Below are 15,188 nucleotides of genomic sequence, written 5' to 3' on the forward strand. Positions count from 1 at the left end.
TAAGACTGTAAACACCAAATAATATTACTGATTATGTATAGTATTTTTATAGTGTCACAGAATTACAAAACCAGAAAGTGAATCGAAGCAGTAAGAAGCTGTTTCAAAGTGCTTTCTTACTCCATTGCTTGAATTTTACTCCACATTGGACAGTGCTAACATGTGAAATTGCTGTACTTACTACTCCCCACCACAGGGCATCTGCATAGCTGCCAAACTCTGTTTCTCCAGAATCATTTACAGCATCTTTCTCAGCCAGGTACACAAAATAAGAGGAAAAAATCAACCCCAGAAATCCAATGTAGAGTGTAGTTATCAGTTCCTGCAAAGAGAATCAAAACAATGGCATTATGATCTCATTGAGACACGTAAATTTCCTAACACTGACGGGTTATAAAGGATAACTGGAAGAGAAGGATGCAATTTCAGAAATTAAAAAATACTGACATTGACTGTTGGCTGTGCAAACTAACAAAAATCCACTGAGCTCCACAGAGAACACTGAGTCAAAACAACCTCATCACAGGCTTCATTAACCACCTGGCCACCAAAAAGTAGTTGGGTAACTTTTTCAAACAGTGCCAGACTCAACTCTGGAATTTAGATACACATTTTAGCAAATATTTGGACTAGTTTTCAAAAGTCTCATTTTCTGTTGTTGAAAATTTCTTGTTGTTGAGTCCAACTGCAAGTCAAAATTTGCCAAAGTGGCAGTGAATATAAGGCAGAACAACCACACTTGGATTAAACAGATGACTGCCTGCTTCCACACCCAATGTAAGTGATATCAACAGCAGGGCTGACTGCATGCTGCTCTGACAATAAAGGCTTTGGCATCAGCTGTGCCACTCCTCAGGCTGCCCAGGCTTACCTGTCTGTGTATGAACACCACGGAGCCCAGCAGCCTCCAGGTACCGCCCTGACGGTCAACGTGCAGCATCCGCAAAATCTGCAGGAAACGGATGCCCCTGGAACACCATTGTCAAATCAGTGAAGAGACCAAACACACAAGAGAAGAAACAGAGGTGGAAATGGGAATTCTGCCTCCTAAAGCACTGTTTAAGAGACACAGCGTATTTTATGTTAGACCTAGCAGTGTTTGTCTTTTCACTCCACTAACCCATCTTTCTCCTTGTTTGTTATGAAGACAGTCTGAGGTGCTTGTCCAAGGGAAGAAATTACCTTTGTACACATGGCTAGTAGGGATAACTCAAGGATTCAGGAATTTTGGGCACAAACTGCAAATGCTCTAAAATTCATCAACTCATATTTGACCTGCTCACCAGGATGGGAAAAAAAATATAGAACTGGTTTGCTGAAGATCTGATTTCCTTATCTTTGAGGAATTTCATAGGCAATTTGAACCAGACAGTCCAATAATATTTTAAAATATTCTTCTTATGGGAGTCACTGCAATGCTGGAGCATGGCTGCAGCTTAGTGTGAATAGCAAAGCACACGGTCACCCATGCATCCAGGAAAACCAAGTGTTGTGACCTTCCTGAGCACAAGGTGCATTCAGTCCATCAGGAATTCACAACCACAGACATTTTATGAACAGGCAGCTTGAAGATGTCAAGGTATGAAGCATCAAAGAGTTGCTATAAAACTGAGCTAAGAAACTAAACCAGGATTTGGGTAGAACCCACCTAGCTGTGGAAAGCAGGAAGGAGAATGAGCTTCTCTATCCCCACTAGCTATAAAAGCATTATGACTTTATGGGATCACCAATACATGATCAGTGATCTGCTCTATTAGACGACACTGGACAGTGACTCATTTTCTCCTACAAGAATTGAAACAGGAGGTAAATTTAAAGAAGAAATGCCACCTTGCTCAGATAGCACTACGTTTTTTTTAACTGCATATAATTACCTGATAGCAGAGGTTGCAAAGACTTGACCTTTAGAGCCCACACAAAGAACTATCATGGAGGCAACAACTACAATTAAATCTGGAAAATAAAAGTATATTGAAGAAAATTAATTAACAGCATCTTACAATACTTTGGCAAGACAACTAGAACCAAAAACCATATTACTTTAACAAGTTGAACAGTCACTCCTAATCATTATTTTTGTTTCTACAACAAGAGATCTCAATTGTGGCATGTAAAAAAAATTCATCAGGTTATACTGAAACGGGTCCAAGCTGGCCACAGTCTAGATGAATGAGGAGTTACTCTCAAATATCCTAGAATCCTTATTAGCTTTAACCCAGGAGGAATTTCAGCAGATTCCATCTATTCTCTCTTCTCCAATTCTTATTTTCTCTTCTGCGCTTAGACAGGATTTTAATTGACAGAGATTTTGAGGTTTATTTCATGTATAAGAAAACTGCCTTGCTATCATTTCATCTGTCCAGGTCTAAAAGGCACAGAAAATTGAAATTAGGGTATGAGTCTAATTTAGTTTAAGTCAGTCAGTAGTGTACTCTAAATCTATGTGCCTCAGGCCTAGTAAATTTTGGAAAGGAACTCTGTACTTTGGAGTACTAAGTAGTTCTTGATCCATATCTGGGAGAGCAGAACTGCATTTTGCTTTCCAAACTGAATTAATTTGGATGATGTTTCAGAATGCTTAGTGTTCTAGCACTCAAGAGAAGTGGATAAAGATAGAGTATAAAGATGCAGTCAAAGTCTTTTTATAGCTGCAGTCATACCTGAAATGCAGTTGCTATTTTTACATATATGTGTATATAGATATAGATATAGATATATAGCACAAAGGAGCTACATCAAACTCTTTTATAATTGTAAAATACTCAGGTACAAATTTTTGGCATTTACATTCAGCAAAACTAGTTTATGGAAACTGATGTCTTGTACTCAACAACATATAATGTTTCTGAGTAGTGGAAAAATATATGTCACAGAACAAGAATTACTATTCTTCCATAACAATACTCCTCTTCCAATGTCTGATTTATTTCGTCCATTTATATTCCAAGTATTTAAGTACAGGGCAAGGGTCATTACACAGTTCTTTCAATGCTGGCTAACAAAACACAGATTGATTTTGTATTAAGTTTCTTTTGGTGAAACTGTTAATGACAAGCATTCTAAAAAAACAATAGTGACATATATGGAATATTTGGACGTAATTTTCAAGAACCTTTGAGTCATTCTAGGAAGCAAATGGAATCCCAAGGGAATTGAGGTGTCCAGCTCCAAATGCATCACTGAAAACCATATTTTAATTCAATTGATACACAAAGCAATCACAGTGTATCTATTGTGCTCTACCATGCAACACACAGCTCAATTAGAGTGCAAAACAAACTCATACTGAACTACTCAAATGGCTGCTGAGGGGAGAAAAAAAGGCTCTTCAGTATCTTTGAAAAAATATAATTGTAGCTCTTGTAGAGTGTCTGGGATCCTCAGGTCACAGGAGACAGCACTACAGCCAAGACTTATTCCTGGCAAGGCTTAAGATCACTTCTGAAAAGAAAACACTCTGCTCTTCTGGAAAAACAAACCAAGCTACATTTGTTCTCAAGTGACAGTGCCGTGAATTCCTGAAAGGAAATTCAAATCTACATTCACAGTAATGACAAGAGCTCTCGCTCTAACTTGGCTGCAACTACTGTAGAAATTCAACTTCTAAAAACCTTTAGGGTAAGTGTTACTCATTGCTTACATCAACTTTGCAAGCTTTGCATACTCACCAATGATTGAAATGGGCTTCCTAGCAAAGCGCAGCCTTCCCCATATTCCAACGTATTTACTGCGGCACCCTGCCGACCACAGCCGAACCACATACTCTGTTCCAAAGAAGACCACTAGTACAATTTCCTAAAAGAAACACACGGGGAACTGGGTTAGCTCTCCACACTGTATACGTATGTCATCTTTCAGAATGGATTAGAAAGCGATAAATAAAATGCAAAATTAGGAAGGTGACAAATATATCAACTGTATCAAAAATGATCTGAAGTAAAACAGAAAAACCTGTAAGAGTAAAGAAAGAAAATATTAGGAGAAAATTGAAATACTTTGATTGCATGCAGTTTGGCTTGTCTACGTACGAAAACTGAAAACCATTCTGGGCAATTCACTTGGTCTAATTCAAACAAAGTGCTAGAATTTTCAGTCAGTTTCTTGACTGAGCCAAAGAAAACAAGCAGAGTCTGTATTTAGAAGATGAGCATTTTGCTAGCTTATTTCATTTCAGGAAGAGGTGTGCTTCATGTACCATTTACCAGATCAGCTTAACTTCCCCCTTATTTATACTCTTCCAGTCTTCCCTTTAAGCTGACACGGATTGAAAAAATGCTTCTAGTATCCATCACCAACATGTCAATCTCCAGGTACACTGAAGACAAACTGAACTCCCTAACACACCTTTCCCATCCTCTTGTCAGCATTTAGGGACTTTGGCAGAAACAGAGATCCAGTCCTGCTGCACTGCTGGTACCAAGCTCCTTATGAGCTACTCATCTGTACTAAGGCATGACTTTGGAAACGTCTCCAAGGTGACAGATGTCAAAGACACCTGAAATTCTTGCTGATTGAACAGAGGTACAGCTAGGTCCTATTTGTAACAGCATCTATGTGCAGATAAACCTTGGTTTTCTACAGACTAGATAAGCATGGCATACCCAGCATGGTTTTCTTGAGTATCAGGGTGCTGCAATCCTTCCTTATTGGCCAACTCAATTAATAAATGGCCACATTCTCCATCAGAGCCATCAACAAAATCTACTTATTGAAATGGTAAGGGTGGCTTGTCATTGAAAACACAACACACAGCATAAAGTAAGAGTGAAGCTGAGAAACCAGTCCCAAGATGCCAGGGTTACACAGGTTAGTGCAGATAAAGAGAATGAGCTCCTTATTTCAAAGTGTGATTTCACATAAAGAGCAACTGCAGAGAACACAACATACTGTTGAACATTCTATCCAGCCCTGTCAAGTCTGCAGGGTTCACTGCTGTTCTGCATAACAAACTGGCAAGTGGGACTCAAGATGGTACCTATGATTATTTTCTTAGTTAACTGAAATAGCCAAGACACAGACCTAGTTTAGTCAAGATGAATGGGAATCATTATCACCTTCAAAAACGCATGGGACACTGCCCTGAATATGGAGCAAAATAATATGGCTGTATACAGTAAAATAATGGGAAAGGGTTAGGCACCAGTTGAGTTTGCTATAATATTTGTGTGGCTCTGAAACATCTTGATGGCATAAGAAACCTGTTTATCTCAGGATAAGAAAGTGTTCAAGTTCAACTTTGTGACATTTCTAGCAAAGCTGGTGGAACATGAGCCGGGACCCTTTCCCTTAATTTTGACTTCTCTTAACCTATACAAGATGCCAGATTCAGTAGAACAGCTATCACAATTGCTTAGAGTCACCTGTATTCAAGGTAGATTTTTAAGATATAATAGAACTATCCGGAGCATTGGTTGTAATAAACATAAAGCTCAGACCCAGCCAACAATCTCTTCTAGAGCTTCTCCTGAAAGGATCCACCAGAACTCTCCACCATTTCTTCTTCTTTTAAACTGAACTATTATTAAATATTTCCAATAAATTAAAGACATAATGAACATCATAAATTGAAAGAAACAGCATCTGCACCAGATGCTTAAAGGAAAGCCTATATCTTATGACAGAAGCTTCAAATGCAATGAAACTTTAACTTTGTCCTGCCTAATGTCACTTGTGAACCAAAACTGAATGGGAAAATCATGAGCTCTGCTTGACACGAGGTGCTGTGGAATTGTCACATAAAATAGAGCACCAGAGGAGATCTTCTCTGATCAGGTGACTTTATTCCTTTCACAGACACAGTCAATAAACCCTAATATCCAAGTGTTATTCCTTATGCAGAGGACTAGCACATCTCCCATCACTAGTACCATGGAGGAAATTCCCTTTACAAAAGGCAATTCCAACCACACAGGGAGCAGAACCTGTACTTCACTGAAAATAGCTCATCTGAGGAAGGGATATATGGCTTCCCATCCTGCGTGCTAGCACAGACAGTACTGTTCAGACATGCCCAAAAGCAATTACTAAAAGCAAAAGAAGGAAAAAAAGTTACTTCGGTGAGTAAGAAAAACCCAGGGGAAAAGTTACTGTTTTAGCAGCATGGCACCACGAACAGCACCGTGACCAGGCGCCTTGGCCCTGCCAGGATGACAGCTCTTGTTCTCCAGGAGGAAGGCAGGAAGAGAAAGCGCGGACTGTGCGCCAAGGAGCGAGCGCTGCCCACGCAGGGGATCTGCATGGGAGCCGTGCGCGCTCGCTGCCCAAGCCCTCCACGGTTCACTGGCTCACAGGCACACCGGGCTGGATGCAAATGCAATATCCCAGGACAATGCGACAGACACGCACTCAATGGTTACTGTCACCCAGCTCCTTGCCTGACACGCAGACAAGCCCCGAGAACACTGACTGCCCTATAGACTCCGCTGACTGCAGGGAACGACCAGTCGGCTTACACCAAGACACATTTTTCACTCCTGACGTTTGGATAAAGGCTTATTGACCTAAATGAGACCCAAGTTATTCAGGGAACATCGGGGGTGAAAGTGCACAAGCTGTTCTTCATGGTCATACACAAAAACGCCAGGTATCCATTAGCAACTGGCAAATTCCCCCTCCCCTGCCCGTGGCTGTGTGACAGACAAAAGTGTTTTTAATATCTTGTGTTGCATAAATCTAATAAGTAGCCTCCTGGGGGTGGGGGAGGCTGATGAATTTCTGTCTGTGTGCTCTTATATTAGTGGCCAGAAGTTTGCAGACAATAAAAAAAAAAGTACATTAGAAAATTGTGTTCTCCTGGACTACTAAAACATTCCCTGTATTTTTCTGATTAACAGCTTAACATGAAATTTACATGCACCAGAAGAAAATAACTGCCTGAAAATCACGAGTGAGCATGGGAATTAAAGCTCAGTCGAGGAGTTTTCTTAGTTAAAATTACATACACACAAGAACTACACTGTGCAAGGACCCATTCAACCCAATGTAACTTAATAGCAATTTCCTTTCTACAAGGTGAAAACAGAAATACAGCATTGAGGTTAAAAACTTACATGGCATAAAGAGCCCTCTAAGATGTGACAGTCACGTACATTCACACTACAGGCACACAGGGGCTGTCTCAAGAAAAAATACTTTTTCCCTTTTAATTGTTGATTTCTACACAGTACCCTCACTTCTGCCATCCTTCCTTTCGGCCCAGGTGTATGGATTGTGCTATTTTCATGCCTTCTCAGCCATATAATCCCACCACAGCCAAGTAAAATATGGCATATTTAATCATCTGGTTACAGTACAGCTCTCACAATCCAATGAAGCAGCTTAGGCAGGATCAATAAAAACATAGTTGCCTGACAAATATACCCATACTATCTGCTAGTACAGTCCATACCCCCAGAGATCCCAGGTATTTTACTAATAAATGCATCTTGAAAAGCCCTTCCTTTACTTCTTGATCCCTACTGGACTGAAAGAGTACAGTCCTCTGCTGGGAGGCATCCAATACCTGCATTGTGAAATACATTACAGTAGTAACTCCAAAAGGAATGACAGGGTCCTAAAACTTAACTGAAAGAGATGTTTTTAAACTATTAGATTAATAACTTGGGGGAAAAACTCACAAAAAACTGACAAAAAGTGGATCATGACACCAAAACAACAGCTATTTAACAGATACAGAAATTGTCTCTGGAGGCTAAGAATGCATCTGTATAGAGAATATATTGCCTGAGACTCTGCCTGTAGACCTCAAAACTGTAACTGGTCATGAAGCATCACAGACATTCAGGCAACCATTTGATGTGGGAGGGCTAAATAGGTCATCTGAAATCTATTATGAACAAAAATGACTTTACTTGGACTCTAGGCTTTTTTCAATACACTTCATAAATGTAAGAGAGGTAAAGCACATGTTTTAGGAGGAAGGAGGTAAAGCATACCATTATGTTCTTCTGACTGGCTACAGAATACCCAAAACTGAAGACTACATACAGCTTATTGCATCTCCCATAGAGGTGTCTGCCCTAAGAGGAAGGAGAGACGACAGGCACAGGGAGACAAGAGGCATTGGTGAGGGGGACAGCTTAAGACTCATTAGTACACACATTTCTTGTACTGAAGAATTTCCTCCCATGTTAACATTTCACTGGGAGAACAATTTTTACCCACGTCTGCTGTATCACAGGTTCTATTACATTACCCTCATAGGAGACATAAATCACATTATTCCCACAGTTCTATCAAATCTGGCTTCAAGGATGATAAAGTTCCCATGAATTTCTTTAAACAATGAAACAATCCCTCATGTAGCTTATAGAGGGATTGAATGCCAACAACGATTACCTCAGCTGTAAGATTCCTGTGGTACTACTTGCACTGAAATCTATTTTTTAGCCAAGGCAATGGGATATTGCTGCTACAGAGCAGTAAGGTGGAACCTCCTCAGAGTCTCAGGCAGCAGTAGTGGAGCGAGGACACTGCCACAAGCTTTTTCAGAATCATGACAAGCAGGTCTCTGAAGGAGGCAAGAGAGAGGACAACAGATCTGCTGAGGTTAAAGTAACGTGACAAAGGGGACACTTGCCATCAGTCAAGGGCTGTGTAGCTGGATTGGACAACAAACAGGCTAAGCATCTCAACAAGCAGAGATACAGCATCTCTCTACTCGTCAGAGGTGAAAAAAAAGCAGGAGCATGTTTCTCATATAGAGCCATCACAGACTCTTTAGAAGAGTGTGAGGTGGAATGAACCTTAAAGATCACCTAGCTCCAACCCCCTGCCATGGGCAGGGAACTTTCCACTAGATCAGATTGCTCAAAGCCCCATCTAACCTGGCATTGGACACTTCCAGGAATGGGGAACACGCAACTCTGGGCAAACCGTTCCAGTGCCTCACCACCCTCACAGTAAAGAATTTATTCCTAATATCTGATGTAAACCTGTGCCTTTCAGTTTGAAGCCATTCCCCCTTTTCCTGTCCTCTTGTAGAAAGTCCTCTCCAGCTATCTTGTAGCCTCCCTTACATACTGGAAGGTGCTGTAAGGTCTTCCCAGAGCTTTCTCTTCTCCAGGCTGAACAGTCCCAGCTCTCAGTCCTGCCTTCACAGGAGAGGTGCTCCCCCCCTCTGACCATCTTTGTGGCAATAGGTTGCATTTACACTGACAGAAGGGCAGCACACAAACCCCAAACACCACAGGCTACGTGCTAATTCAGAGGGGCTGGAGTCCACTTCTCAGCACACTGTTCACCTGACACATCAGGGCTTGCAGAACCATGCTTCAGACAGCACTTCTGTACAGCCCAAGCAGGGCATGCAAATTAGCAGCAGCAAAGGCAACTGTTTCTTCTAATCTCGCCCACTTTGTATAGAGAGGCCCCTCTTTGTTCTATTGAGAAAGGCAGGATTTTTTCCTGAAAGCTGTACTGTGCTTTCTAAGATACATAGAACAAAATCAGATGGCCTAGGCAAGCACACAAAAACTCAGTAAAGTAAAAATCCCAACTTGATGAAGTACAAAGAGCAAAAATAGAAAGACAAATGGTTTCTCAGATATATATAAACACTTACTGAGCAACAAAAAGTCTCAAAAACACTATTTAGGACTGGAGATGTTTTCCCCCCCGCTACTTAACCTCCTCACTTCCAAAGAGCTTGAAAATTACATCTTTTCAGAGGAAAACAAATAATGCTATGTTTTTAAAAAATGGTTAAAGCCAATGTGCTTGTGTGTTCCTTTCTTCCAAAAGACTGGTTTCCTTTGCTAAAATTCTTTATTTAGCAAATTGGGCACCAAATGATTAAAGTGGCTACAGAAAAACAAAAACACTATATCAGGATTAGATTTCTACCTTCAGAGGCCCATAATTAATCCCAAGTTACTGGACATCATTAAAGCTCCCTTATTAATGTTTTGAATTAAGATGAAATAATGTTTCCATTAGTGTTCATGTTCTGAAAAAAAGGATGCTTACTAGAAGACAGAGCTAGAACAGTTGATTGTGACAAAGCTTTTTTATTTTCCCTTAATCGGTGCTGAGAGCACAGAACAACAGCACTGGGACCATTAAAGAATACTTCAGGCCTGCAGTTTTGGGTTGAATTTTTTCCAAAGGCTCCAAGCAACTAAATCCTATTGAATTTCAATAGGAGTCAGGCACCTAACTCCTTTAGGTGTATTTAAAAAGCCTTTCGCTGATTTCCTTCGCCCTCTCCTCACTAGAGGTTTCAGCCAAACCCAAACGCAGGCAGCTGGAATTTTTCCACCCCAAAGGCCTCAGATGTCAGTGGTGTGACTCTGCACGTGAAGGCACGGTCTGGGAGCACGGCAGCCTTACAACAGCTTTCCACACCGTCACCCCTCACAAGTCTCTTCATAATGCAGTTGTCTTTAGCTTTTGAACGTGGCTGCTGATGATATCCACCAGGAATTTGCAGACGCGAATTAAGCTGGGCTTGCACATTTATTTTATGGCACTCGTTTTAATCTGGAGCTCTCCCCCATCACAAAGTATGCTCAAGAAGTAGACTTCAAACCCAAAGTGCTTGGCAAGAGAGAGAAAGTGTCAACATGCTAGCCCTGACGCAAAAATGATTAAAAATCCCCACTCCCTTCTGTTTATTTCATGAACCTCTTACACAGGGCTTCATAAAAGTCTCTAGAAGGAATTCATTCAGGACCCTCTCTATCAAAGTGAAAAATGCTCTGGCTTCTACCCAGTGCAGCATATACTTAATTTTATATCTTACTGAATTCAAAGGAACTATTCACCTACACTTCAGATGAAGCACACACACACAGAGTTCACAAATACGCAAGCTCATTCATTAGTACATCCAATATGCTGATACGAGCAGAAGGAACTGCTACAGACTACTGAAAAAAACCCCAACAGTGTAAGCCAAGCAGTTCTGTATTTCTGTGTCACAGAGAACTGTCATAATAACACTACTTACACAGCGGCTACTTTCTTTGATCTGAGTATTTTCATCCCGTCAAGTATCTTGTTGCATGCTTTTTATTAAACAACCTTTCTCACTCCTTTTTAAAAAAGCTACTTCATACCCACCATGCCCTACACCAAGCAGCTTGTAAGTCTTGCCTTTGCTCCAAAGTCAACATGGAATTTTTTGAGGGACCTCAGGAAGAGACTGTATCCCTGTTGTTTTCAAGCTACAAATGACAGGGCAATAAAAGCCACTGTGTCTCCCAGCAAAGCATATTTCCTTTATAGCCTTAAGACTATCACTTAAGAATACTATTCCATTCTATCAGAAAATAAATATTGCACAGCATCTTTTATCTGTAAGCAAAGTCATACAAAAGGAAGAATTTGGCCATGATCTGCCTGGCTTAACTTGCAGTAGCTCCACTTGGTACAGTTAAAAGGGAATATAAGGGCAGATGGCATTTTTAAGACATACTGGTCAAGTTCTGGTCACCTGCTATAAAATTTGATAACAGCAACACTTGAAATCTAGTGGGGTACATCTTGAAATGTACTGTTTTTGTTGTTTAAGGCTGTATTGTAATAGCATCCAGGAAGCACCAATACATTTTCAACCAGAAATTAGAAGGAGCATTAATAAAAAATATTTTGAAAACCCACTACTCGCCACTCACACGATGCTTCAAGACAAGAAGCACTGTGGATGGAGGTACATCTGGATATGCACAGAGACATCATGAGGCTCCCACATCTAGATCCCATGAGCTATTTATTTATGGCCTATTGCAACAACTTGTGCCTGCAAAAGCAGATACAGAGTATGCTGAAGAGCAGCTCTTTCTGAAGTTCTAAGTTCTAACCTCTCTTGAGCAGAAACATCTCCCCAGGGCCCAGCCCTCCCTCCAAGAAGTGAGTTATGGAATGGTCCTGTGTGCTAGCCTTGCTTCACGATTCTCAGCTCTGGCCTTGCCGCTCTCCTCCATGTGGTTTTTGGTTTTCTGGGATGTGATGTAATTTCCACAAATAAGAAGAGTGAGATGTCACCAAATGCAGGACATTAATTCTATATTTACTCATGATATCCTCTTCTTCTAGAAGCAGCATATTTTCAGAATTCATCCTCCAAAACTAGGATTTCTGGCTTGAGCAGTGAACATGCTCTTCAAATAGAGTTTAAAAAGAAATTATATTTTAAGTGACTAACACCGGTTTCAACTTCTTCCAGAAAAAAAAAAAAAACCCAAAAAACCAAACAAAAAACCAAAAATAAAATGAAAAAAAACCCAAAACACAAACAAACAAAACCAAAACCAAACCCAAAAAAACACCAACCCCGCCCCCAAAAAAACCCCAAAAAACAAAAAAACCAACAAAACCCAAAAAAAAAACCCCAAAAAACCAAGAAAACCAAAACCCAAAAAAAACCCCAGAAAAAAAAGAAAACTTAATTATTTTTGTCTGGTCTGGCAGGACAAAGTTCCAGTATAAAGACATCAGGTTCTGAAACAGAATCCTTTTGCACACCTGGGCGACCATCACTCAGTTACCAGTGTCAGGCTCAGCACCGATAAGGGTTCAAGTGCCATATTTCTGTTTGACATTCCCATAAACACAACCTGCTTTTGCCTCAATGTATTTGAGCTCTCTCCCAGGCCTGCTCCAGGGAATACACATCATGCTCTTCCACACAGCTGCAAAAACAGGCACACACTAAACCTGCAGTCCAGGCACTTAATACTCCTCACATGAAAACACACGTGCTAGTTTAAGCTAATAAAAACCCTCCCAGATGCCATATGTACACAGCCCATCCAGTCAGCATTTTACAGTTGCCTCTAAAATTTGTGAAGGACGAGAGGAGAGTTATTTGACATGCAAAATAAACGTAACTGAAGGCAACAAAGTCAGCATTTTCAGCGAAGTGGCAAACAGGTTTCACGCACGGAAGGCGAGTATCTTCCTGCGGGTGCCCATTTCCTGCGCGCGCTGCAGCCAGCGAGCGCTGCACAGTTGTGGCTGTCATTCAGCCCATCAGGATCAGAGCGTCCCGAAATGGGAGCCTCATTCACACCAACCAAAGCACATGACCAGCGCTGTGCAAACCCTCTCCAAAGCTTTGATAGCCTTCCAAAGACACCAAACTAAACTTACATTTGCAAAATGAAGATATAAGCCAGACCCCTCTGAAGTCACATACCCCATTAACCAAGCTACCGTTATGTGCAAAGACTTATATTTTTACATGAATTCATGTTTCTATCAGTTTTGGGTCCAACATAAATAAATGGTGCAGAGGCAGCTCTTTGCAGAATTCAAAGTTACCAAAGGAGAACTGCAGCTCTGTGAAACTCCCTTCACTCACTATCACCTTTCCTCTGCTCCCTTTACAAATAAAGGACAAGTGCACTATTCATTGCTGGAAGAAAAAAATTCTTTAAAAAGCCACGGCCTTCTCAGTAGCAGCTGGTCTGAGCTTCAAGACATCAAATACCTCAGGAAACTAATGGGCATTACATGGAATGAATTAAAAAAAAAAAAAAAAAAACAAAACAAAAAACCAAAACAAACAAACCATCAAGCTGGCATTTGGTAGCATTCAGCAACACTGTACTCCAAAGCTCTTTGAAAAAGGAGAGACCTTGTAAAAGCAATGCCTTGGACATGCCAAGAATAAACTCAAGACTCTGCACAATACCAAGCAAAAGTCACCTGAGGAAAAGAATCCCCTCTGCAGAGCAGTAGTTGAAGAGTTTAAAACAATTGCAACTTGAAGTAACTGGCACAAGGAGCACGGTTTGAGACAGAGGAGCCTCTTCGGTGCTGGAATGTTGGGCAATGAAGGTCAGACTTAGAGCACACTTTAAAATACACATTGTCAGAAGAACCAAAGCGTTGGTTATGCACTATAAAGGCATTAACATATCAGAACGTCCAACTGGTGGCAGTAGAACAGAACTTCATATTACTGCATTCATTTTTCTAAAGCTTGAAGTATAGCTGCTCTTCATGTGAACTATACTTCCAGGTGATTCACTGAAGGATTTTTTTGAGGAATAGCAGAATTTTCTTGGCCCTTCTCCTTGATCTGAGATCTACTGTTGCTTAAATTAGTAATTAAAATAAACATATCTCTGTAAATCCACATTTTCCAAAGAATTTTTCCCAAGTAAGTGATAAAGGACATGTCAGTCTTACTCCATAGCTGGATGAATTCTGTCAATAATTATAAAACCTTTCTTGTTCTGTGGTTAGCATTTCCTTTAATGTCAAAAGATCATCCAATGTTTTAGCCTATGCTTTACATCTTTGCTGCAGTTTTCAATGCTTACTCTTTGAAAAAGCTGCTTCTCGTATGTTTTTCCTGCTTAAGCCTCTCAAGATCCTGATGCCTTGGAGGGCTGACCTGAAACAGAGACTGGGCAGAGCTAGAGAATAAAGTAGGTATTGATTGAAAGGCCTCTAGGACACACCTTGGGCAGGACAGGGCCTGACCAGGGCTACACCCAAGGTGGACTAAAAATGGCCACAAAAAATGGACCACCAGTCACAAGGTCTTACACTTTTGTAAGTTTTGGTCCATTTGCATATTGGGGTTTAATTGTCCAATTACAGTTTCAGGTTGTGAGGTCTCATCCTTGTTTCTTCCTCCAGCCCAATGTTGTTTGTGCTTTTGGGCTGTAAGTTGTCCTTGGTCTTCAGCAGGAAAAGGCTTTGTCTTGTCTCCCTACTCGGTGGAGAGCTCACTAGCACTTAATGTGAGGGCACCCCTAGGCAGCACAGAATCTGAAAGTATGAAAGCTAAAACTTAAGGCATCAATCCCATCAAATGTCAGATGTGATATCAACAAAATAAACTTTAAATCTAATCCGGACACCAAAGGCCTTACTGACAAATCAGGGAGCCAAGATTACCCACTGGAACAAAAATGCCCATCTCTCACAAAAATATATGTTCAGCAACAATGGAGCTACTGAAAACTCACACTTGTGGCAGTTGTCTTACAGAAGTGAAGCAAGAGGTTATACTAAAGAAAGGTGAGTCTTTGCTTTAATCACACCCAGCCTCAATATTTACTAACTCACGATGCAAACCACCCCTCTGAGTGAGTGGTAACTGAAACACGTGACATTCTTCACATCACACCATTACTGAGAGGTGATAATGTTTTTTCCACCGTAAAAAATTCTTTTATAGCAATATTTTCTCAGTATGCAAAATAAATAATTACAGGCAAAGCTATTTTCTA

General features: G+C 40.7%; 1 protein-coding gene across 4 annotated transcripts in view; it reads right to left on the reverse strand.

Annotated features, from left to right (window-relative positions):
• The window catches only part of KCNQ1 (potassium voltage-gated channel subfamily Q member 1), a 333,024-nt gene that overhangs the window by 250,368 nt on the left and 67,468 nt on the right, over nucleotides 1–15,188 (reverse strand). For all 4 annotated transcript variants that reach the window (XM_063398160.1, XM_063398162.1, XM_063398161.1 and 1 more), the window contains exons 3-6: nucleotides 3,669–3,795; nucleotides 1,875–1,953; nucleotides 872–968; nucleotides 182–322 (exon numbers count right to left, since the gene is read on the reverse strand). In XM_063398160.1, the coding sequence (XP_063254230.1) occupies nucleotides 182–322; nucleotides 872–968; nucleotides 1,875–1,953; nucleotides 3,669–3,795 (444 nt within the window). The remainder of the gene's footprint in view (nucleotides 1–181; nucleotides 323–871; nucleotides 969–1,874; nucleotides 1,954–3,668; nucleotides 3,796–15,188) is intronic.

This window comes from Prinia subflava, chromosome 5, assembly GCF_021018805.1.
Source record: "Prinia subflava isolate CZ2003 ecotype Zambia chromosome 5, Cam_Psub_1.2, whole genome shotgun sequence".
Classification (NCBI taxonomy): domain Eukaryota; kingdom Metazoa; phylum Chordata; class Aves; order Passeriformes; family Cisticolidae; genus Prinia; species Prinia subflava.